The sequence below is a fragment of the Sorex fumeus genome, unplaced genomic scaffold, assembly GCF_029834395.1.
Source record: "Sorex fumeus unplaced genomic scaffold, SorFum_2.1 ptg000265l, whole genome shotgun sequence".
NCBI lineage: Eukaryota > Metazoa > Chordata > Mammalia > Eulipotyphla > Soricidae > Sorex > Sorex fumeus.
This window is the reverse complement of record NW_026606322.1, coordinates 117212-142573: the sequence shown is the minus strand read 5'-3', so window position 1 is coordinate 142573 and position 25362 is coordinate 117212. Positions and strand designations below refer to the sequence as shown.

Here is a 25362-nt window from a genome sequence, read left to right as displayed (position 1 = left end):
TTTTCCCCCCAGCATGTGCTGCTGGCTTTCAAGCCAGGGAGAAGACCTCCTCGTACTTATCTCAACTATTCTTGGGTGTTCAACTCCCATTCTGTTACTTTATATTCCCCAGATGAGTGCAGTCTTTCTATATCTGTCCCTCTCTTTCTGGCTCATTTCACTTTGCATAATACTTTCCATGTAGAACCACTTGTATGTAAATTTCATGACTTCATCTTTCCTAACAGCTACATAGTACTCCATTATGTAGATGTACCAAAGTTTCTTTAACCAGTCATCTGTTCTCGGGCACTCGAGTTTTTTCCAAATTTTGGCTATTGTGAACAGTGCAGCAATGAACATAGAAGTGCAGATTCATTTCGATTGTACTTTTTTGCCTCTCAGGGATATATTCCCAGGAGTGGTATTGCTCGGTCAAATGGGAGCTCAACTTCTAATTTTTTAAGAATCGTCCATACTGTTTTCCAAAAGGGCTGAAGCAATCTGCATTCCCACCAGCAGTGAAGAAGGGCCCCTTTCTCGCCACATCCATGCCAACACCGGTTGCTTTTGTTCTTTTCGATGTGGCCAGTCTCTGTGGTGTGAGATGATATCTCATTGTAGTTTTGATCTGCATCTCCCTGATGATTAGTGATGTAGAGCATTTTCTCATGTGCCGTTTTGCCATTTGTATTTCTTCTTTGAGAAAGTTTCTATTCATTTCGTCACCCCATTTTTTGATGGGGTTGTATGTTTTCTTTTGTGGAGTTCAACCAGTGCTTTGTATATCCCTGATATCAACTCCTTGTCAGATGGGTATTGGGCAAATATCGAAAGGATTCTTTTTTAAAAAGTAATATAACACAACAATATTTCATACATAAAATATAAAATAATTTTTCTTTTTAATTATGAAGTCAATGTCTGTGTCTCATAATGTTTTATTTTATATTTAAAGGGTTTTGATTTGAATAATAATCTAATAAAATTCATATACAGCATAAGGGTTACATATTTTTAATGCTATTTTTAATTAGATTAGGATTTAAAGGTTTGCATTCTATACAAATATTTTTGTATTGGGAGCCATACCTAGTAGTGCTCAGTCCTGACTCTACACTCAGGGATCATTCCTTGTGGTTCTCATGCGCCATCTGGGATGCCAGAGATGACCCCAGGTTGGCCTCATGCAAAGTAAATGCCCTATCCTATCCACTGTACTTTCCCTTCAGTCCCTCATACAAACATCTTAAAACAAAATTTATTTATTTATATTTATTTTTTTAGTCACCATGAGATACAGATTTACAAAGCTGATCATGGTCGAGTTTCAGTCATACAGTATTCCAATACCCATCCCTCCACCAGTGTACATGTCCCACCACCAATGTCCCGAGTTTCCTTCTGCCATCCTCATACCCAGCCTAATTCTCGGGCAGACACTTTCCTTCTTTCTGTCTCTGTCTCTCCCCTCCTTCATTTGGGGGCATTTTGATTTGCAATACAGGTACTGAAAGGTTATCATGTTTGTTCCTTTACCTTTTTTTTGTACACAATTCTTATCCAGAGTGATCATTTCCAACTATATTTGTCCCATCTCTATCCCAACTGCCTTCTCCCCTAGCATTTGAGGTAGGCTTACACCCATGGGCCACTCCTCATGGCTCTTGTTTCTACCGTCCTTGGGCATAGATTTCTTATTATGTGTTTTTTTTTATGTCCCACAAATAAGTTCAATCATTCTATGTCTAACCCTCTCCTCTGACTCATTTTACTCACCATAATATTCTCCATGGTTATCCATTTATACGAAAATTTAATAACTTCAATATTCCTAATAGCTGCATACTATTTTATTGTGTGTATGTACCATATTTTCTCTAAACAGTAATCTGTTCTCATGCACTCAGATTTTTTCCTGATTCTGACTATTGTGAATAGTGGCTTCACTGAACATTTCTACTGTGCTAACACAGAATTTAAATATACCATTGTGACCCTATGACTGGGTCACAGTGGTGTATTTATATTCTGTGTTAAATAAAGAATTACAATACCGGGTGGATATGCATGACAAAGTGGCCACAGTGAACTCATACTCATACATGGGAGTGGGAATGCTGAGACCAGAATACCAGAACCACCTTTAATCACTGAGGACTCACCAGTCTGCTCACATTTGCTGGAGAGCAGCTATAAGAGAGTCACAAAACTAATCATTAAGGTAAAACAAGAAATACTAATTAAAAATTCCTTTGATCCCAGTTCTCATAGTTTAGAATAGGTGACATCAAATCTTTGAAAAATCAATGATAAGAAAGTAAACAGAGTAAAACCATCCATGTTAGAGATACCCATGGATCATTGGGCTATTTAAACATTTGTTTATTTAGCAATTTTTCTTAAATCTAAACACTACCTTAAATTTTTTAATTTTAAAATTGTGTTTATTAAGGTGACATCAGATAACAATGCTTATTTGTTTTGGAGGTACAGTGTTACCACACCACCCAAAAACAGAATGACAATATTCCTCCACAACTATCTATGTATCTATGCCATTCACTCCCCACGCTCTGTATAACTTCTGTTTTGTTATCAGACTCTGAGCATTTATTGTTAATCGGCATTTTTAATTCTCTTGCTTATTTCTTTATGTAACATACACAATGTAGTTGTCTGTTTTTGTCTTTTTCCTTCTGATTTTGCTTTACATGATACCCTCTGGGTTCATCCAAAATTTAGGAAAAAATCGACTTCTTTGTTTTTCAGTAATATTTCTATTATGTATGTATACCATGTTTTTTTAATATCTGCTCATGCATCATTGGGATTTGTGTTATTTCCAGATTTTGTTTATTGTCAATAGTATTGTAATTGCAGACACTTAGGTGTCTGCATCACTGTCACTGTCACTGTCCTCCCATTGTTCATCAATTTGCTTGAGCAGGCACCAGTAACGTCTCACAACAAATTGTGAGACTTGTTGTTGCTGTTTTTAGCATATTCGAATATATCACAGGTAGCTTGCCAGGCTTTACCAAGCAGGCGAGATACTCTCAGTAGCTTGCCAGGTTCTCTGAGAGGGGCGGAGGAATCAAACCCGGGTCGGCCGCGTGCAAGGCAAACGCCCTGACCGCTGTGCTATGGATCCAGCCCAGATGTCTGCATACCTTTTCAGATTAGTGTTTTAGTGTTCTTGGAATAGATACCTAACAGTGGAATTTCTGGGTAATATTGTAACTTTGTTTTTAATTTTTGAGACATCCCCACATTGTTTTCCATAGAGACTGAACCAGTTTACATCCCACCAGCACTGTTACTTTCAATCTGCCTCCCTGCCTAAACTCATTGTTTCTATCTTTTTGATGTATGCGCTTCTCATTTGATGAGTTGATACCTCATTTTGAACTTCAAGAACCCAGAAAATGACCAGCCAGTTTAAAACACTTACCTAACAAGTGCAAAACCGTAATTTCAAACCTGGTTCTGTCGCATATGTGGAGACTACTTAGATAACCCCATTGTCTAAGATTCCCTGAAAGTATACTTACCTTCTTTAGAAACTAACATAACCTGCATTCTAAGCAGGCACAACACCAACCAAGAAAAACATGTGGCCCATTTAGTTGACCCACACACTAAAGTAATTCCCGGTACTGTAGGACTTGCATTGTACAAGGTGATGTGGATCAGGACTGACTGCATTACGCATACTTGCCCAGCTGTAAATTATAAGTACTTAGCTAGTATTTTTGGATTTGTAAGGAGGAGGGATGTTTGGGACACAACTGGCTATACTCATACTCAGGGATTGCTCCTGTCCCTGAGCTCAGGGATAACTCTTGCCAGTCTTGGGTGACTCTAGGGGTTGCTGGGGAAAAAACCCAGGTCAGCACACATAATGCAAATGTTTGACCCACTGTACTCTAGCTCCTGGAGCTAATTTTTTTAATTAGCTAATTTAAAAAATGTAAATCCTTCGACACTACCTCCACTACCCAGCCGTCGCCACACTCCAGGATGCTTTCTGGACCCGCGTGGCAGTTCTGGCCGAGACTCACGCACGACTGAAGACCCACAGAACAAGATAAGCAGAACTCTCTGAGACCTTGGACTCCGGGCTCGGCGGACCCAGGGACAGAGTTTCTCTGCTTGCTCCCACCAACCACAGGTGACAAGGGGATTCTGGTCGGGAGCCCCACCCTGCCCTGCCCTGTCTGCTTCCATCAACCACCCAGGGATCGAATTGCACACAGTAGACCCACCCTACCCAGGTAAATACCCCACTGGCAGACTTTCAAAATCAACACTGCCTCCACTACCCAACCGTTGCCACACTCCAGGACGCTTTCCGGACCCGCGCCGCCAGGTCATAAGACACATCATAAGACACTAAATACCCATCTTCCGGAATTGTTGTACCATATTTGATAGGGTTCAAATATGGTAACACCTACAAGGGTGATTAGAGGTCGCCCCAAAAGCCTCTATCCCTCTTGGAAAGACTGGCACGTTACCGAGAGTATTCCGCCCGCATGGAAGAGCCTGGCAAGCCATCCGTTGTGTATTCGATATGCCAAAACCAGTAACTACAACTGGTCTCATTCACCTGACCCTGAAGGCTTCACCGACATGGCAGCACTGAGAAGGATGAGAAAGGAGAGGCCGACAAAATCTCAAGGCCGAACTAGGCTGCCACAACGAAGGAAGACAAAAATGATCGTCTGTACTTTCAATGCATGTACGCTAGCATCAGATGCATCCATCGAGGACCTGATGGTACAAGCGCGAATGATCAAGTACGACATCATTGTTCTGACCGAGACAAGAAGGCACGAATCTCACCATGCTGTTTTCAACACTGGAAAAGAATTGTTCCTCGGAACATGTGATAAAAGAGGTGTCGGAGGCGTCGGTGTCCTTGTCAACCCAAACTTGGCCAAGAGCATTCATTCATTCGAATGCCTAACAACCCGAATCGGACATTTACATTTGAAAAGATGTGGCTCACTGCCTGCAGTTTCTATCTTCATTGTCTACGCACCAACATCTCATTATGATGAAAGTGAAATCGAGAAGTTCTACATGGAACTAGAGAAGTTCTATAAAGAAGACCACACCTTCTACAAGATCATTGTGGGTGATTTTAATGCCAAGATAGGACCGAGAAGATCAGCTGAAGAACTTCACATCGGGACCCATGGCCTAGAATGGAACGAACAGGGTGAGAGACTGTCTGAGTTCATCATGTCGACCAAGACCATCCATGGTAACTCACAGTTCCAGAAGGCAGAATCTAAACGATGGACATTGGAGTCTCCCAGTGGACGATTCCACAACGAAATAGACCACATCATATTCAATCGACGGTTTTGCCTGACCGATGTCACTGTTGTCCCAAAATTTCGAACGGGATCGGACCACCGTCTCCTTCGTGCAAAATTCTACTTCACAGAGTGGGGAGAAAGGGCTGCAAAGTTCAAAAAGAGAACTCCCAGAACGACCACCAACTGGGAACTCTTTGGCACTATTGTGGCAACATGGGAAGATGCCATTGTTGACAACATTGACGAGGAATATGATAGACTGGTTCAGCACCTCCATGAATGTGCGAGGAACGCTAAGAGAGAGATAGCCACAAAAAATTGCCTATCTTCGAAAACTCTTGAGCTAATTCGCCAGCGTGGTTTGGCACATGCCTCAGGCAACCGCAAGCTAACGTCCGAGCTCGCAAAGCAGTGCAGAGATGCGATCAAGGAAGATCTCAAAGAGAGAAGAGCAGAAGTACTGGTAGATGCGGCAGCAGCCGGGAAAAGTATTCGTAACGCCCACCTGTCCTTCGCCAACTACAAGACCAAGATGACTGCCCTCCGAAGTCCTGATGGATCCATCACATCCTCCAGAACGGCAATGGAGAAGATTATCCATGACTTCTACTCAAATCTCTTCGATAGCCATGTCCACTTGCCGACATACCAAATTCCACAGGATGGATATGTCGTTCCCAATGTTCTCCCTTCCGAAATCCGACACGCCATTTTGTAGGTAAAGAAACAAACAGCACCCGGCCCAGACAAGGTCAGACCTGAACACCTGAAGAACCTGCCGTCAGTACTCATCAATACACTGGCTCGGCTCTTCACTCGCTACCTGTCTGAATGCAAGGTTCTGTCCCAATGGAAAACCAGCAGGACCGTACTACTGTTCAAGAAGGGAGACATCCATGACATTGGCAACTATCGCCCGATCTGCCTATTGTCTGTCATCTACAAGTTGTTCACTCGAGTCATCCTAAATAGGATTGGCAGAACACTAGATGAAGGACAACCATGTGAGCAAGCCGGGTTCCGCAAAGGATTCAGCACCATCGACCATATGCACATGATAACCAAGCTCATTGAGGTTTCTCAGGAGTTCAAGATGCCGCTCTGTTTAACGTTCATTGATTTAAAGAAGGCCTTTGATTCTGTTGAGACGGAAGCGGTCATTGAAGCCCTAGCCAATCAGGGCATTCAAGCCCAATACATCAGGATCCTTCGTGAGCTGTATTGCGGATTCACTACCAGGATCTCACCATTCTACAAAGAAGTGATCGTTGATGTCAAGAGAGGGGTGCGGCAGGGTGATACCATTTCACCGAAACTCTTCAGTGCCACCCTCGAGAACATCATGCGACGACTGGAATGGGAAGGAATCGGAGTGAAGATAGATGGTCGGCAACTACACCACCTCCGCTTTGCTGATGACATTGTTTTAATAACACCAAACATCAGCCAAGCGGCACAAATGCTGGTCGACTTTGACCGTGAGTGTGGAAAGGTAGGACTACAGCTGAATCTTACGAAGACAATGTTCATGAGAAACAGCCTCGTTCCTGACACCCCATTTGCTCTCAACGGAACGACCATCTCCGAATGCAACAGCTATGTGTACCTAGGTCGAGAAGTCAACATGACAAATGCCCTGGCACCCGAGCTGAGCAGGAGGAAGAGAGCGGCTTGGAACGCCTTCAAGAACATCGAAGAAATAGCTAAGAGGACGAAGAACCTCCGGCTCCGGGCACATCTCTGATTCCACTGTTCTTCCTGCACTAACATATGCCTCAGAGACCTGGGCCCTAAGCAAACAGGATGAGAACGCTATTCAGTTCTCCCAAAGAAGAATAGAAAGAGCTATACTTGGAATATCACGTTTCACTCAAATGAGAGAAAGAATCCGGAGTTCTGACATCCGTCAACGATCAAGAATCAGGGACGCTGTCTCATTTGCCAAGGTGTCGAAAATCAGATGGGCTGGTCACGTAATGAGATTTAAAGACGACCGCTGGACTAGAGCTGTTACTGACTGGATTCCACGGGATGTCAAAAGACCGCATGGCCGCCCACCTACCAGATGGTCAGACTTCTTTGTCAAGATCATGAATGATCGGTTTGAAGCTCTTTATGTTCCCAGAGCGAACAGATGACATTGGGCTACACTAGCACGCGACAGGGACAAGTGGAGATGTTACTGGCACCCGCTCGAGCAAATCGACGACTAATGGGAAGTTAAGTGATTAAGTGAAATCATTCACTAATATTTAAGAATCAAACACAAAACCCTAAAAATCCACTATGACCTAGGAATTCAAATGTCCGGGCACTTCCAACAAAGATTTGTGCCTACACGGTTGGCTGTGGGTGAGTGGCAGGCGGTTCCCCCGATCTTGGAGGACAGTGGGCCTGTTCTCCTGCTCAGCCTCTCTGGATCTTTCTCCCATTTTCTATTAGTCTTTTTTTCCAAGATGTTACTTCCATTTAATAAAGATCTCTGTTGCTTGTTTACAAAGAGAAAGAAAGTAATGACTTTGGAACCTCAATATCATGCCAAAAAAAAAGTGGAATTCATAATCTCTTTAATCTGAGAAAACCAGAGTAGCCCTTTGTTCCAAAAAGCTCTACTGGGGCTAGAGGACAGTGGGCAGGGCATTTGCCTTGGACACAGCTCACTGGCGTTCTATCCTCCACACCCTGTATAGTCACTGGAGCCTGTCAGGAATAATTCCTGAGTGCAGAGCCAATTGTAAGCTCTGAACATGGCTGGGTGAGCCCCAAAATAGAAAAGAAAAATAAAAGTACACTGCCTTCCTCATGTTCCTCTCCTGATACAAACAAGCACTTTAATAGTAAAATGCTTGGGTCTTTGTGATAGTCTGTCTCTTAACACTGTATCTTTTCAGCTGGCAGGTTAAATTTTAGCGATTAAAAAGGTAATACATAATGTTGTCTAGACATTCAAGAATACAAAATGTATAACCTTTTAATTGTATTTCATTCAGTCTTATTTTTGCATGTGGGTTTTTAAAAATGGGATTATATAGTATATACATTAGTATGTATTATTCTTCCTTGGGCTGGAGCGATAGCACAGCGGTAGGGCGTTTGCCTTGCACGCAGCCAACATGGCCAACCCGAGTTCGATTCCTCCGCCCCTCTCAGAGAGCCCGGCAAGCTACCGAGAGTATCTCGCCCGCACGGCAGAGCCTGGCAAGCTCCCCGTGACGTATTCGATATGCCAAACACAGTAACAACAAAGTCTCCAATGGAGATGTTACTGGGCCCGCTTGAGCAAATCGATGATCAATGGGAGGGCCTTTACTCACTTTACTTTACTCACTTAATTTAATAAATAAGAGTATTTTCCTATTAACTATTCTTTGAAAATGCATTTTTGTGACTGCTAAAACAAGAATATATGTGTTTAAAGTTTGTTTAATCATAAACTTTGTTTAATCTGTCTTATATTTGAAAAATTTTATTTTCTCTATTATAAATAACACTACAATAATATTCTAGCAAGTATACCTTATTTACATCTATGATAACTTCCATTGGATATATTTGCAGAAACAAAATTATGTCTCATTTTTATAACTTTGAAAATTTCTAATGAAAATAAAACGTGATTGAGGATTGTTCTCTCACAAGTGTGCTTGTATGCAGGATCAAAAACCCTGATGAAGCAAATTATTATCGCTTGAAGATTCTTGTGGTCTAAATAATCTTTGTATTTCCAGGCATTTTCAGATGTATTTGCCCAAAGGGCTATTGGAAATTTTCCCAGTGACAAAATTTTCCAGGCTGCAGATGCACAAGGTTAAGTAAAGCTTATTAATTTTTTTTAGATGCTAAATAACTGTTAAGTGACAGAGGAGGGAGGGGAACGATAATGAGATTTGTGTATGTGCATATGTGTGTGAGAGACTGTCTGTGTGTGTGAAGAATTTGTTTTTAATATTTGCTTTTATTTTCCTCCCACTTTTATTATGGCACCAAAATTTACAATACTGTTAATTATAGCTTTATACGTATATCATTCCAACACTGCACCACCAGCTGAGTGCCCACTTCCCTTCATAGGAACCCCCACCCTCTGACTCCCTAAGAAAGTTCATTCTGTAGACCAACTCTCTAATTATATTGCCTTTGGCTAGTTATTGCTGCTCCTTCAGCTATGTTTCTTTATACCCCATATATGAGAATGATTCCTCCATATCTCTCCGTCTCCTTCTGACTGACGAATCAGAATGATAGCCTCTACTTCCATCTACATAGTGGCAAGTTGCATGGTTTCATTTTTTTCTTCTTTATTTAATCCTATACTTTTACTTCCAATATTAATTTGTTTTTGTCTTATTTAGTTTATCTTAGGGATCACATTAAGTTGTACTCAAGGTTTAATCCTGGCAGCATTCAGGGGACCATATGGAATGCTGGAGATGGAATTTGTGTTGGTTGCATGCAAGTCAAGTGCCCTAACTACTGTACTATCTATCCAACTTATTTCATCTTTTCTTATATCTGAGAAATATTCCATCATGTGGTGTATGTGTGCATATGTATATATCACAAATTATATATAAATATATTTTATAGATATATATCACAATTTCTTTCTTTTTCTTTTTTTTATTGAAACATCATGAGGTACAGAGGTAGACTTACAAATTTTCTTGCTTGGGTTTCAGTTATACAATGTTCGAGTACCCATCCCACCACCAGTGCCCATTCTCCACCACCAATGATCCCAGTAGCCCTCCCACCCCCAAAAACTATGATCCCAGTAGCCCTCCCACCCCACGCTGCCTCTGTGGCAGGGCATTCCCTTTTGCTCTCTCTTCCCTTTACAGTGTTGTAGTTTGCAATAGAGATATTAAGTGGCCATTCTGTTTGGTCTATAGTCTACTTTCAGCACACATCTTGCAACCCGAGTGAGTCCTGCAAATATCCTTTACTTGGTGTTCCCTTCTCTATCTGAGCTGCCTTTTCCCCCCAGCATGTGCTGCTGGCTTTCAAGCCAGGGAGAAGACCTCCTCGTACTTATCTCAACTATTCTTGGGTGTTCAGCTCCCATTCTGTTACTTTATATTCCCCAGATGAGTGCAGTCTTTCTATATCTGTCCCTCTCTTTCTGGCTCATTTCACTGTGCATGATACTTTTCATATAGAACCACTTGTATGTAAATTTCATGACTTCATCTTTTCTAACAGATGCATAGTATTCCATTGTGTAGATGTACCAGTTTCTGTAACCAGTCATCTGTTCTTGGGCACTCGAGTTTTTTCCAAATTTTGGCTATTGTGAACAGTGCAGCAGTAAACATACAAGTGCAGATGTCATTTCGACTGTACCTTTTTGCCTCTTTGGGATATATTCCCAGGAGTGGTATTGTTTGGTCAAATGGAAGCTCAATTTCTAATTTTTTAAGAATCGTCCATACTGTTTTCCAAAAGGGCTGAAGCAGTTGGCAATCCCACCAGCAGTGAAGGAGGGTCCCTTTCTCACGACACCACGCCAACACCACTTGCTTTTGTTCTTTTGGGTGTGGGCCAGTCTCTGTGGTGTGAGATGATATCTCATTGTTTTTTGATTTGCATCTCCCTGATGCATCTTCTCATGTGTCTTTTTGCCATTCATATTTCTTCTTTGAGAAAGTTTCTGTTCATTTTGTTGCCCCCATTTTTGATGATATGATACTATAATTAGAGAACCATAAAACCTCTACCAAGAAACTCCTAGAAACAATAGACTTGTATAGTAAATTTGCAGGCTATAAAATCAATACCCAAAAGTCCATGGCTTTCCTATAGGCAAATGAGAGAGAAGAAAGTGACGTGAGAAAAACAATCCCCTTCACAATTGTGCCCCAGAAAATCAAGTACCTAGGATTCAGCTTAACTAAGGACATAAAAGACCTGTACAAAGAAAACTGCAAAACGCTAATTCAGGAAATAAAAGAGGATATGAGGAAATGGAAAGATATCCCCTGCTGGTGGATTGGGAGAATTAACATTGTCAAAATGGCAATACTTCCCAAATACTTACAACAACTGCTAACAGACCTTAAGAAGGACATTACAAGCAACACAATAGTAGTTGGAGACTTCAACACCGCCTTATCACTCCTGGATAGGTCAAGAAGATGAACAATGGGAGGGCCTTTACTTTACTTTACTTTTACTTCATGTTGGTGTGGTGATATGGAGACTGAGATGTTACCAAAGATTTCTGGGTATGGATAATTTGCCTGGGGCTGTGTGAGTGTCCCCCATCCGCAAACTAGGCCACTCCTTCCTCTGCAGAGGCCATGCCCACTTCTGCAGAGGCCACACCCTTACGGGTACCTGGTGGGGGGCCTACAGAACTGGGAGAGGGAGAAAACTGGGCACAGCGTTGGGGAAGAAAAGGAAGGGGCTCAGGGATGGTGGGTGCGTCAGGGTCCCAGAGGACTCCTGGGGCATGTGCGCAGGGGAGGCGGAGTCCCAGGTTTGAATATTGATTGACCTGGGAGAAGGAGAAAACTGGGCGGTATATCACAATTTCTTTACCCAGTAGTTTCACATGCTTGTTTCCAGACCTTGGCTGCTATGTAAATAGTGCTACAGAGAACATAAAGGGCACAAATGTCTTTTAGAAATAGTATTTTGAAGTTTAGTTATATGAGCTTTCACTTATTTATTTTGGATTTTGCTCCTTTTGTTTTCAGTATAAGTCCAAAATAAATCATCTATATGACAGAAAGAAAGAAAGAAAGAAAGAAAGAAAGAAAGAAAGAAAGAAAGAAAGAAGAGTATTTTGAGGCCCTTCAAACAGATTCCAGAAATTGGAATTGCTGGGTCATATGCAAGCTCAATCCTCAAGCTTTTTAGTGCCTTCCATATTGTTATATAAACAGGTTGAGCCAGTTAACATTTCCAAACACAGCAAATAAGGGTTCCTTTGTCCCCACATTCATGCCAACACTAGTTGTTTTAGTTCTTTTTTATGTGTGAGGATCTCATTATTATTTTGGTTTGCATTTTCCTGATGATGAAGAGCATATTGTATTATATCTATTGGCTATCTGTTACTCTTCTTAGGAAGACTCTGCTCAGCTCTTCTACTCATTTTTTGGTATTGTTTGTTTTTTAGTTACTGGTGATGATCTTGGGCTGGAGTGATAGCACAGCAGATAGGGCATCTGCCTTGCATGCAGCCGACCTAGGCCAACCCCGGTTCGATTCCTCCATCCCTCTTAGAGAGCCCGGCAAACTACCGAGAGTATTGTGCCCGCATGACAGAGCATGGCAAGCTACCTGTGACATATTCGATATGCCAAAAACAGCAATAATAAATCTCACAATAGAGATGTTACTGGTGCCCACTCGAGCAAATTGATGGACAATGGGAGGACAGTGACAGGTGATGATCTTATGGAGAAAAATAATTTGTAATTAAGTATGTTATTGTAGTCTGAAGCAAAGAGGACACAGCCAAGTTATATTCTATAAAGAGAATGTTTAAATACTAATAAACTATTAATTGTTATTTTTTTCCTTTTTTCTTCCCCTTTTGTCTTGTTATGGTTTGTCATGCCAAGGTTCAAACCTAAATCCTAGATAGGCAAGATCCTCTACCACTGTGCCACAGTGCTGGCTCGTGAGATACTAATTTCTAAGATCTGACTGTTTTTTAAGTTGGAACATATGTTTTCAGACTAGGTTTTAAACGATTAAAGGAATAATATCAAAAAAACCCTTTTCTCTTCAATTTGCTATTAATGTATTTGAATTTATCCTGTTTTCAGTAAAGAGCCTTTTGGAGCAGAGGATATATATTTCTTCCATCAAACTTGTGGATTTTTCTATCTTTTCTATAAATATTTTAGGTATCAATTCCCTCTCTCTTTCTGGCTCTAAATAACATGAATACTAAATCTTTTGGAGATGAGGGACCACATCTGGTGGTGGTCAGTGCTTAAATCATGGACCACTCTGGAGAGTGGTGCTCGGGGATCATATGTAGTGCTAGGGATCAACCCAGATCAGCTGCATACAAAGCAAGCATACTACTTTATCATTATTATAACCCTAAATCATTTGCTAATGTCCCTTAGGATCTTTTATTTTTCTTTCACCTGTTTTATATTGATCATTTTTAATGATTTCCTGTCAATTTCACTAACTCTTTACTATATACTTAAGCCCATGCAATACATTAAAAATTGTTTGGTTTTGGACCTCATCTGGCTGTGATCAGGACTTACTCTTGGCTCTTTGCTCAGGGGTCACTCTTCATGAAGCTTGAGGGACCATATAGGGTGCTGGAGATTGAATCTGGGACAGCCAAATTAGGACAAGCATCTTACACGCTGTAGTGACTCCCTTGCCCCATAATTTTTATATTTTTAAATTACAATATGTTAGTTTTATAATTCATATTTCTCTGTACCTACTTATTAACTAATTAATTAATTGGTCTGGAGCGATAACACAGCGGGTAGGGCATTTGTCTTGCACAGAGCTGACCCAGGTTCAATTCCTCCTCCCTTCTCAGAGAGCCCGGCAAGCTACTGAGAGTATGCCCCCTGCACAGCAAAGCCTGGCAAGCTCCCCGTAACATATTCGATATGTCAAAAACAGTAACAATAAGTCTCACAATGGAGACGTTACTGGTGCCCGCTTGAGCAAATCGATGAACAACAGGAGGACAGTGACAGTGACAGTGACATTAATTATTCAACTATTTACTTTGACTTCAGAAGAGGCTTTAAAGTCTTTGGTGATTCCAACCTTCTGGATCATTTTGCGATTAGCCTGTGTTTATTTTCACATTTGAGAATTGGTCCCATTTTCCTGGTTCTTTAATGACAATTTTGTATTACGGGCCAAGTGGTATATGGGCCAAATAGTATATTGTGAGACCTGGACACTGTTATCATTTGGAAAAGGTTGATTCTATTTTAGTTTAACAAAGAGTTAACCAGTTAAGTTTGTGCTAAAAAGGCTGTCTCATCTTCTGTATGGGATGCACTTCCCATTCTCAAGATTTTCTGATTGGAAAATATCTACTGTAGAGGCATACTGGGGGCAGGGGTGGAAGGAGGAAAACTGGGGACATTTGTGATAGGAAGTGTACATTGGTGAAGGGACAGGTGTTGTAACATTGTGTGACTGAAACCCACTCATGAACAACTGATTTAGTAAAAAAAATTTAAATAAAATTTTAAAAAGAATTATAATGGGTCTAAAATACAGCGAACAAGAAATATCATAGGATACAAGAGTTCAATAGAAAAAATGGTCTCACTGTAATTCATTATCATGATATTCACTATAATATTTATTACATGAAACATGTTATTATGCAATATATAATACAGTTAAAATATATCTAGTCTTTATTTAAGGGTTAAATTAATATCTTTATTAAGTCCTCACAGTTAATTTAGCATGTGAGGTAGTCACAGCTTATTATTTTTCATACATGTCTAACAAAAAGAGAGAGAAAGAAATAGAGACAGAGAAGGAAAAAAATAAGTTTAAAATATTTTTTCTGATTGGGTCTCCCCTATATGCTCAGTTCTGTAGTGAACTGTTGATTTCTTTCAGTTCTCACACTTACTAGGTGAGCACCATGCCCAGTATCACAGCTCAGGAATTCCCTCTATCAGTGTTCTCTGACTACAACTTGTCTGTTCCGTTGTTAATAATTTTGTATATAGAGCTGTCCTTTGAAAAACTGAGGAAGATAAGATATCAAAAAATAAGAGTGAATTTACACACACAGAAATATAGTTTTAGAACTATAATTGTCCTTTGCCCTGACATGCTACAGAAATACAATATGTCTCACAGAGTTTGAAAATCACCATATAGCCACAGTGGGCTTCTGCAATTGTAATTACCTTGGTCAGGCCTGGAATGAAAAATGAAAAACAATATGGGAAATAGTGAGGATCCCCTGACATGCTCTTAAAGCTCCTCAGGTCCCTTTGCTCATTCCTCTGGCCACAGATACTGGAATTCTCAGAGAAATTTGCTATCTGTGCCCCCTGTGATGTAGCACTGTAGCACTGTCCTCCCATTGCTCATCAATTTGCTCTAGAGGGCACCAGTAATGTCTCCATTGTGAGACTTGTTAGTACTATTTTTGGTATATCGAATACGCCATGGGGAGCTTGCCAGGCTCTGCCATGCGGGTGGGATACACTTGGTAGCTTGCCAGGCTCTCTGAGAGGGATAGACGAATTGAACCTGGGTCAGCCACATGCAAGGCAAATGCCCTACCTGCTGTGCAGATATGCCACCCCTGGGTCAAAGTTGAGAAAGATAGAAGGGAAATTCCAAGCAGAGCAGGATGGGAAACTCTTTCCTGTACAGCTTGATGCTTTTAGCTTTATTCCTGTCTCCAGTCTGCCTTCCATTGGATGTGTTTCATGTCAGTGTATTTTTCTATTTGTGGTGTTTTTCATTGTACATCAGTGAAGAGATTGGTTCCAGCAAGCTAACTTCTCCTTAAGTATCACAGCATTCCACAGTCATATGAACTCCAATTTATAATTTTTCCCCCAAAACAGAGCCTCCCTAATCAAGGGCATGACCAGGATAAAGGTGATTAACAGAAAGAAGATATATGTCAGAATCCCACCTGAGACTCAGGTCATTCTGTTGTCTTTTTGGTTATTGATTCCATTTGTTTCCTTCCCAGGTTTCTGTGGGATGGTCCTTAACCCTAATAAAGGAACACATCAAATGAAGATTGGTCCCATTATCTTCCAGGTGTCCACTGGAGATATCACCAAGGAAGAGGCCGATGTGATTGTAAATTCAACATCAGGCACATTTAATCTCAAAACAGGTGCTTTGCTTCTAGGAGTTTGACTGGTGCAATAGTCACCATAAATCTTTGAAAAGGAATTCCTTTAGCCAAATTTATCCTAAAGTGGTTTCTACAGCTTTAGTTTACTACATATTAATTAATTAATAATTTGAATAATTTTAGCATGGTTTCTTATTTTTTCTCATGTTATTTTTATTGATTTTAATATTCATACTGATTTTTCTCATATTGATTTTATCAGTTTTCCTCTATTATTACAAATATACATATATTAGGGTTTCTAATAACAACAAAGGCATTAAAATAATAAAGCACTGTGGCCAGAACGATAGCACAGCTGTAGGGCGTTTGCCTTGCACACGGCCAACCTGGGTTCAATCCCCGGCATCCCATATGGTGCCCCAAACACCACCGGGAGTAATTCCTGAGTGCAGAGCCAGGAATAACCCCTGAGCATCGCTGGGTGTGACCCAAAAAGCAAAAAAAAATTATAATAAAGCACTTACTTATTATGTGATCTCAGTGATTTTTTTTTAACTCATGTTTATAACCATCTTGTTTTTTTCTTGTAGGTGTCTCCAAAGCAATTTTGGAAAGTGCTGGAAAAGAGGTGGAAATGCAATGTTCTCTTCAAGGTGAGGTACAGTGCTATTTGGGATACTAAATTGTGAGCAGATGCTGAATTTGGGAGGCTGTGGAGAGTCTGGGGAAAGAGTTTGGAATGGAGCAACAATGTATTCATCTTAAAAATTATAAATTTTACTAAATAATTCCAATAAGCATTGAAACAAAAAATAAACTGACAATCAAAACAAGAAGATAAGCAAAATATTTATAAAGGTAGTATTTCATAAATCTCATTCCTATTCTTTGCTTTATTTGCCAAAGTAGATCTTTTTAATGCAATCAAAGAATATATCTCTAATTTTGTGCTTTTGTGTGTGTGATTCCCAGCTCGGAAGAGCAATAGTGATTTTATTGTTACTGAAGGTGGATTGTTGAGATGTAAGAATATAGTTCATGTCATTGGTGGAAAAGATGTCAAGAGTTCAGTTTCCTGTGTTATGCAAGAATGTGAAAAACGAAATTATTCCTCCATTTGCCTCCCCGCTATTGGAACAGGTATGTAGACTGGGTATCAAGGCTAAATCCCAAGCACCTACTTTCCCTAAGATCTGGTGCTGTTGACCTTGATGATGCTGAGCCAGAGAGAGCTCAATTTCTTTATCCCAGGGCAGTCTTCAAGGTGGTGCACAGCATACATGGTTCAAGTACAAGAGGAAAACATGAAGAAAATTGAAGCGTGTAGATTCTACACTAATACTGAAGGGGAGTGAGAGAGGGGGAGAAGGGAAAAGAGAGAAAATCTCTTTCATATTTCATGAATTCCATTCTCTTTTTTTCCAGTCCCCTACAAATTCCCCGTCTTGAATTTTCCTTCCTCTCTCCCTTCTCCACAGTATATATATTCCCATCTCTCTTAGCTGACTGAAGGAGCACTTTTCAGCTGTTCTCTCACCTCTCCAACAGTGGGCTCTGTAGTGGGCCCCAGGTCTTTTCTGTACAGAAGCCTCTCAGTTATCAGAACCCTATAGGTTCTAAGCACTAAGGTTTGACTTTTTGAGAGTATTCCCTAGGAAGATGAGTCATGTTTATGATGAGGCAGTCTTACTTGGTCCACCTTGGGGAGCTCTCTCAGAAGGCAAACCATCTCAGGCCTGAAATGGAATCATGGTGATTAGTCTCAGAATTTGTCTGAGATAATGCATTCTCAGTACTGTATTGATAGTTCCATTGCTCAGCAAACTACGTATTAGTCCTCTCACTTTTATTCTCTAAGCTCCAACAACTTAACCTTAATAATTGTAGTCTTCACATTTGGGTCCTCCTTCTACAAATCCATGATATTTTTTTAATTGCTGCTGCAGTTTTCTACCATTCATCAAAATATCCTTCATGACTGGAACAATAGCACAGCGGGTAGGGCGTTTGCCTTGCACGCAGATGACCCGGGTTCAATTCCTCCATCCCTCTCAGAGAGCCCAGCAAGCTACTGAGAGTATCCCACACACACGGCAGAACCTGGCATGCTCCCAGTGGCATATTTGATATACTAAAAACAGTAACAATTCTCACAATGGAGATGTTACTGGTGCCCACCCAAGCAAATCAATGAACAACAGGAGGACAGTGCTACCCTTCACGGACTACTATACTCACATAATAGTTTTCTATGTGAAAGATAATTTATAGTACCTTTCTGTTTTCATCCCTTATATTAGTCATCCAAACTTAGCACATTAGCCAATGCAGTTATCTACCCACCTATAATATCTATCTCTTAATTGGAAAGCCAGTAATAACTCTTCAGATTCTGTCTCTGCATGCTTTCTATTCTGAGATCTTTTCATATATTTCTATCTTTAATTGTATTTTGATCAAGAAACAGATAGCCTAGATATGTCACAGACCTTCCCAAAAGAATCTTCAGATGGAATTAAGGATGGATGAGGAGGAGGGCTCAAGGTGCAGTGAAATTGTACTCTAATGAGTCACACAGGGTATAAAAACACAGAAGCAATCAAAGAATTCTACAAGCATTCTCACAGAAGTCCACAAAAATAGCAGACAAACAGCTCTTGAAGAGTTTTCACAGGAAAAGCATTCAGACATTGCACAACTCAAGCTCCAGGCTTAGGAGAAAAAAACTGCAACAAGTGAAAGCAGTGTCATAGGGAATAGAAAAGCCCCCAGAGAAAATAGTAAACTGTGAATTCACCCACAGTGTTTTTGAATCTCTACTCACAGAATGCCTTGAGAGGGAGACTGGATGTTAGGCTGATAATTTCAGTTGTGAGTACAGCTTCAGAAACAAGAAAGAAATCAACCCACCGTCATGCCAAAGCTATAAGTAGCTTCAGGTGAAGTCAAAGACCATACCACCTCCCAAAATGAATCTCAGAGCAAGCATATATGTAGTCTCCAAAAGAGTCTATTCTGGAAAGAAGAAAAAATGGTTCTGATATTCTAGCGGCTCTAACCCAAAGATTGAATAGGGCAAAAATAAGACAGTAGGGTCTGGAAAGAAAGATGGCGGCCGCACGGGAGCCTTGTGGAAAGCGGGTTTGAGCCGGGCTCGGGGGGGGAGCAGCGGGGACCTCATGGGAAGGGGGGCTTTGTGGGCCGTCCCCCACGCCCCACCGGGGTCGCCAGCTGCCCCCCACGAGCGGCTCTCCGGCACGGCCACGGCCCCGGAGGCACAAGGACTTAGCACAGAGAACCAGCCGCTTGGAGCAGAAAAGCAAATGGACTTGTGTTGATCCGCGCCACCAAGCCTGCCCGGAGGGGGAAGGGCGTTGACCAGCCCGCCCGTTCCTCTCTGGAAAGAAAGATGGCGGCCGCACGGGAGCCTTGTGGAAAGCGGGTTTGAGCCGGGCTCGGGGGGGGAGCAGCGGGGACCTCATGGGAAGGGGGGCTTTGTGGGCCGTCCCCCACGCCCCACCGGGGTCGCCAGCTGCCCCCCACGAGCGGCTCTCCGGCACGGCCACGGCCCCGGAGGCACAAGGACTTAGCACAGAGAACCAGCCGCTTGGAGCAGAAAAGCAAATGGACTTGTGTTGATCCGCGCCACCAAGCCTGCCCGGAGGGGGAAGGGCGTTGACCAGCCCGCCCGTTCCTCTCTGGAAAGAAAGATGGCGGCCGCACGGGAGCCTTGTGGAAAGCGGGTTTGAGCCGGGCTCGGGGGGGGAGCAGCGGGGACCTCATGGGAAGGGGGGCTTTGTGGGCCGTCCCCCACGCCCCACCGGGGTCGCCAGCTGCCCCCCACGAGCGGCTCTCCGGCACGGCCACGGCCCCGGAGGCACAAGGACTTAGCACAGAGAACCAGCCGCTTGGAGCAGAAAAGCAAATGGACTTGTGTTGATCCGCGCCACCAAGCCTGCCCGGAGGGGGAAGGGCGTTGACCAGCCCGCCCGTTCCTCTCTGGAAAGAAAGATGGCGGCCGCACGGGAGCCTTGTGGAAAGCGGGTTTGAGCCGGGCTCGGGGGGGGAGCAGCGGGGACCTCATGGGAAGGGGGGCTTTGTGGGCCGTCCCCCACGCCCCACCGGGGTCGCCAGCTGCCCCCCACGAGCGGCTCTCCGGCACGGCCACGACTCCAGGACACAGAAACCAATCTCTTAACTAGCTAACTTTTAATAGAAATTCTTCCAGGGTCAATAAGTAAAATAGCAGAAATTCAAAACCGCGCGGCCGCTATTGCGGCCGCGCGACATCATTTTATTCTTAAACCAAGTTGTAGAAAGCAAATCATTTCACAACGCTGTTTCAGCATGTCTGATTGGGGGGGGGGGGGTGGGTCGTAAACTCTTAACAATAATTGTGCATCTTCTATCGAAATAATCTATCTAGTCAAAGTAGATAGAGTATTAACTAGAACTCATCTACCTCACAAGAATTGGGAGGGGTGGGAGGTGGGGGTCTATTGGGGTTCGGGGTTAAAAATGAGTATTGGTAAAGGGAAATGTGTTCGGTATCTACATGACTGAGACCTAAACCCGAAAGCTCTGTAACTTTTCCCACAGTGATTCAATAAATAAATAAATTATAAAAAAAAAAAAAATAAGACAGTAGGAACTGTGATAGCAGGAAAACATTGCTGATTTGCTTGAAAACCTTCCATTGCTACCCAACCTTCACAAAATCAGACCCTCTCCTCTAGCTTCCCTGCAAATTAGACACAATGAAGAATAGGAGGGGCTCACAAAAAAACCAACAGTCAAAATCAATGGTCCAAAAAGATGCTCTAGTACCTACCAGCTCTACAACTTCTCAGATGATGTCAAACTGACCATGGTGAGAAACTGACCATTGTTCATTAAACAATACAACAGATCTCCCAACAAAGAAAAAGTACTCAAGACAGTATGGGAAAACTATAATTAGTTTTATACTAATTATAAAACTTACTGGCAAATGCAAAAATTTCCTCTTAGTTACAAATATAAGTTTACCAAAAAACCACTATTGGGCACACATCACCACAATCTAAAGTTACTGTTCAAGTCAGGTGAACTGTGATGTCACATCAACTGCAGGACACCAGAAATTGTAAACCCTGGACCAGGTCCAGGCCAGCTAGTTTTTTGGTGTCCTAGTAACTACAGGGCACTGATGTCAAAAGTCACCTGTTGTCATCTAGGTATGCACGAATCATAAATGCTTACATGATCAAATATCAGTTTTATCTTGTAAGTATCTAATATGTTCTAACAAGTCATTCACGGCTGCAAGAAATCAGTAGACATATGGGCCCTCATCTAGTATCATGGCAGGAACTACCAGATTATTTCTTATAATACCTGAAACTGGAGCTTCAATTTCAGATTCCACAAAGCAGCAGGAATAATGGGGGTGGGGAAATAATAAAATTCAGCTTCATCAATGGGTGGAACAGATACCCAGGAAAGTCCTCAAATACACCAGAACTGTCCAGATGCCTGAGAATGAATTGACAGCAAGAACACTCCTGTGTTTACTGAGCTGAGGAAATAACCTGAAGAGAGGATCAATTCACTTTAATAATGAAATGAATTATTATTAATAAATAAATAAAGACATTCTATCAGAAATAAAAGTATCTAAAGAATATATTGGGACTCAGCAGCAGAATGGAAAAAAACTGAAAATCAAATTAATGACCTTAAAAAAAGGCACATAACATCCTCAATAGAGAAGTAGTAATATAAAAGACATTTTTTAAAAATTGAATTACCATGAGATACACAGGGAAAGACATCTCTAGTGAGGAAATGTTAACATATTTAACATATTTAATGGATTGAGAAGGACACCCGAAGAACTCCTCATCAGAACCAGTGGCGTAGAATGGAATAAATAGGGTGAGAGACTGTCTGAGTTCATCATGTCGACCAAGACCATCCCTGGTAACTCACAGTTCCAGAAGGCTGAATCTAAACGTTGGACATGGGAGTCTCTCAGTGGACAGTTCCACAATAAAATTGACCATATCATATTCAATCGACGGTTTTGCCTGACTGATGTCATTGTCCCAAAATTCCAAACAGGATTGGACCTCCGTCTCCTTCATATAAAATTCTACTTCATGGAGCAGGGAGAAAAGGCTGCAAATTTTAAGAAGAGAACTCCCAGAACGATCACCAACTGGGAGCTCTTTGGCACTATTGCAGCAACATGGGAAGATACGATCGTTGACAGCATTGATGAGGAATACGATTGACTGGTTCAGCACCTCCATGACTGTGCAAGCAATACCAAGAGTGGGAAAGTCACAGACAGTTGGAAACTCTCGAGCTTATTTGCCAACATGATTCGGCAGGAGCCTCAGGCAATCACAAGCAAACATCCAAGCTCACAAAGCTGTGAAGAGAAGCAATAAAGGAAGACCTCAAAGAGAAGAGCAGCAGTGCTGGCCCATGTGGCAGAAGCCTGGAAAAGTATTTGCAACACTCACCAACTATAAGACCAAGATGACTGCCCTCCGACGTCCTGATGGATCTATCAGGACTGGAAGCAGAAGTGCAATGGAGGAGATTATCCATGACTTCTACTCAGATCTCTTCCATAGCTAAGTCTACCTGCCCACATACCAAATTCCGCAGGATGAATATGTCGTTTCCAGTGTTCTCCCTTTTGAAATCTGACACGCTATTTCATCAGTAAAGAAGCATACAGCACCCCGTCGAGGTCAGACCCAAACACCTGAAGAATCTACCACCAGTACTCGTCAATACGTTGGCTCAGCTCTTCACACACTACCTGTATGAATGCAAGGTTCCATCCCAATGGAAATCCAGCAGGACCATTCTGTTGTACAAGAAGGGAGACATCCATGACATTGGCAACTATCGCCCAATCTGTCTGTTGTCCGTCGTCTACAAGTTGTTCACTGGAGTCATCCTGAATAGAATAGGCAGAACATTAGATGAAGGACAATCATGTGAGCAATTCCGAAAAGGATTGAGCACAATCAACAATATCCACACGGTTACTGAGCTCATTGAGGTTTCTCAAGAGTTCAAGATGCCGCTCTGTCTAATGTTCATTGATTTAAAGAAGCCCTTTGATTCTGTTGATACTGAAGCAGTCATCGAAGCCCTAGCCAAAAAGGGGGTTCCAACTCAGTACATCAGGATCCTTCGTGAGCTGTATTATGTATTCACCACCAGGATTTCACCATTCTACAAAGAAGTGATCATTGACATAAAGAGAGGGGTTTGGCAGGGCGATACCGTTTCACCAAAACTCTGCAGTTTCTTGAGAACGTTATGAAATAACTGGAATGGAAAAAAATGGGAGTGAAGATAGACGTCGGCAACTACACCACCTCTGCTTTGCTGACATCGTTCTAATAACACCAAACATTAGCAGAGCAGCACAAATGCTGGCCGACTTCAACCGTGAGTGTAGAAAGGTCAAAATGCAGCTGAATCTCACCAAGACAATGTTCATGAAAAACGAACTAGTTCCTGATGTCCCATTTGCTCTCAATGGAATGAACATCTCCGGCTCCAAACACATCTTTTTAACTCCACCATTCTTCCTGCACTAACATAAGCCTCAGAGACCTGGGCCCTATGAAAACAGGATGAGAACGCGGGTTCCAGGGCCGAGACCTCCAAGCCTACTCAGATTGGAGTCGAGCATCTTCCATCCAGATCCTCCAAATTCCAGTAGGCGGGGGTCACACCCACCACCTGGCCCCCTGGCGCCGTGTAATCCCATCAGCGGCCAAGACTCAGAGACTATAAAATCCAGATCCCGGACGAGACCAGTGCAGTCTTCTGCCCCCGCGCCTGGCTGTTCCTCGCCGGGACCCCTTGGAGGGGAGCGGGTTGAGCTTTCCCCCCCGCCCCGGCCGGGGCTCCGGCAGCCGAAGACCTCCAGGACCAGCCACCACCATGCTGAGACCACTCTCCGCACACATGAAGGTACTGGCAGAGGGACAAAGCCACGCGGGTTCCGGGGCCGAGACCTCCAAGCCTATTCAGATTGGAGTCGAGCATCTTCCATCCAGATCCTCCAAATTCCAGTAGGCGGGGGTCACACCCACCACCTGGCCCCCTGGCGCCGTGTAATCCCATCAGCGGCCAAGACTCAGAGACTATAAAATCCAGATCCCGGAACCGCGCGGCCGCATTCACGGCCGCGCGACATCTTATCAGAACTTTTTTTATGACATCTTATTATCTCATTCCTACTTTGGACATACTTGCAGGCTATCGAATGTAGCCTGCCCACAGGGCAGAGTCTGGCAAACTCCCGGTGGCGTACCAAATATGCCAAATACCAGTAACAATGATGGGTCTCATTCTCCTAAAGAGCCGTGAATATAATCTCAGGGCTAGGATGAAAGAGACGTTACTGGGGCCTGCTCGAGGCAATCGACGAATAACAGGATGATGAAATGAAATGAAATGAAATTCTTCCTGCACTAACATAAGCCCCAGAGACCTGGGCCCTATGAAAACAGGATGAGAACGCTTTTTGGATCACCCAAAGAGGAATCGAAAGAGCTATGCTTGGAGTATCACGCTTAACTCAAGTGAGAGAAGGAATCTGGAGTTCCGACCTCCATCAACGATCGAAGATCAGGGATGCTGCATCATTTGCCAGCGTGTACGATAATACTATTTGGAGATGACTGCTGGACTAGAGTCGTTACCAACTGGATTCCACGGGACATCAAAAGAACACTTGGTCACCCACCTACAAGATGGCCAGACTCCTTAATCAAGACCCTGAGTAAAGAGTTTGATGCTCTTCATGTTCCTGAAGTGAGCAGATGCCATTGGGGTACACTAGCATGCAACAGAGTTGAATGGAGACGTTACTGGCGCCCGCTCGAGCAAATGGATGAACAAGTGATTACAACTGAGTTAATGGACGATAGCAAGAGTAACTACTTCCAAATCATAGAAATTCTGAATGGAGAAGAAAGAGAAAAGGGAAAGGATTATGTATGGAAATGTTAATAACCAAGAACTCCAGTGTGAGAAGATTTATGCACTGGTACAGAACGTCCAGAATTGCAAGCAAAATAAACTTAACAACATCAAGACATACTATAACCAAAATGTCAATAAACAGAAAAGGCACAGACTACTTAAAGTAGTCAAGAGGTATATGGGGAAAAAAAGGCTCTTTATCACCTATCAGGAAAATAAAAATGACAATGAAATATTATATCACACCAGTGAGTT

General features: G+C 42.4%; 1 protein-coding gene across 1 annotated transcript in view; it reads left to right on the top strand.

Moving 5' to 3' along the window:
- Positions 1–25362, top strand: part of LOC130018620 (protein mono-ADP-ribosyltransferase PARP14-like) — a 79659-nt gene that overhangs the window by 46751 nt on the left and 7546 nt on the right. The window contains exons 9-12 of the mRNA XM_056109407.1: positions 9038–9116; positions 15991–16140; positions 16695–16757; positions 17077–17244. Coding sequence (XP_055965382.1) covers positions 9038–9116; positions 15991–16140; positions 16695–16757; positions 17077–17244 — 460 coding nt within the window. The remainder of the gene's footprint in view (positions 1–9037; positions 9117–15990; positions 16141–16694; positions 16758–17076; positions 17245–25362) is intronic.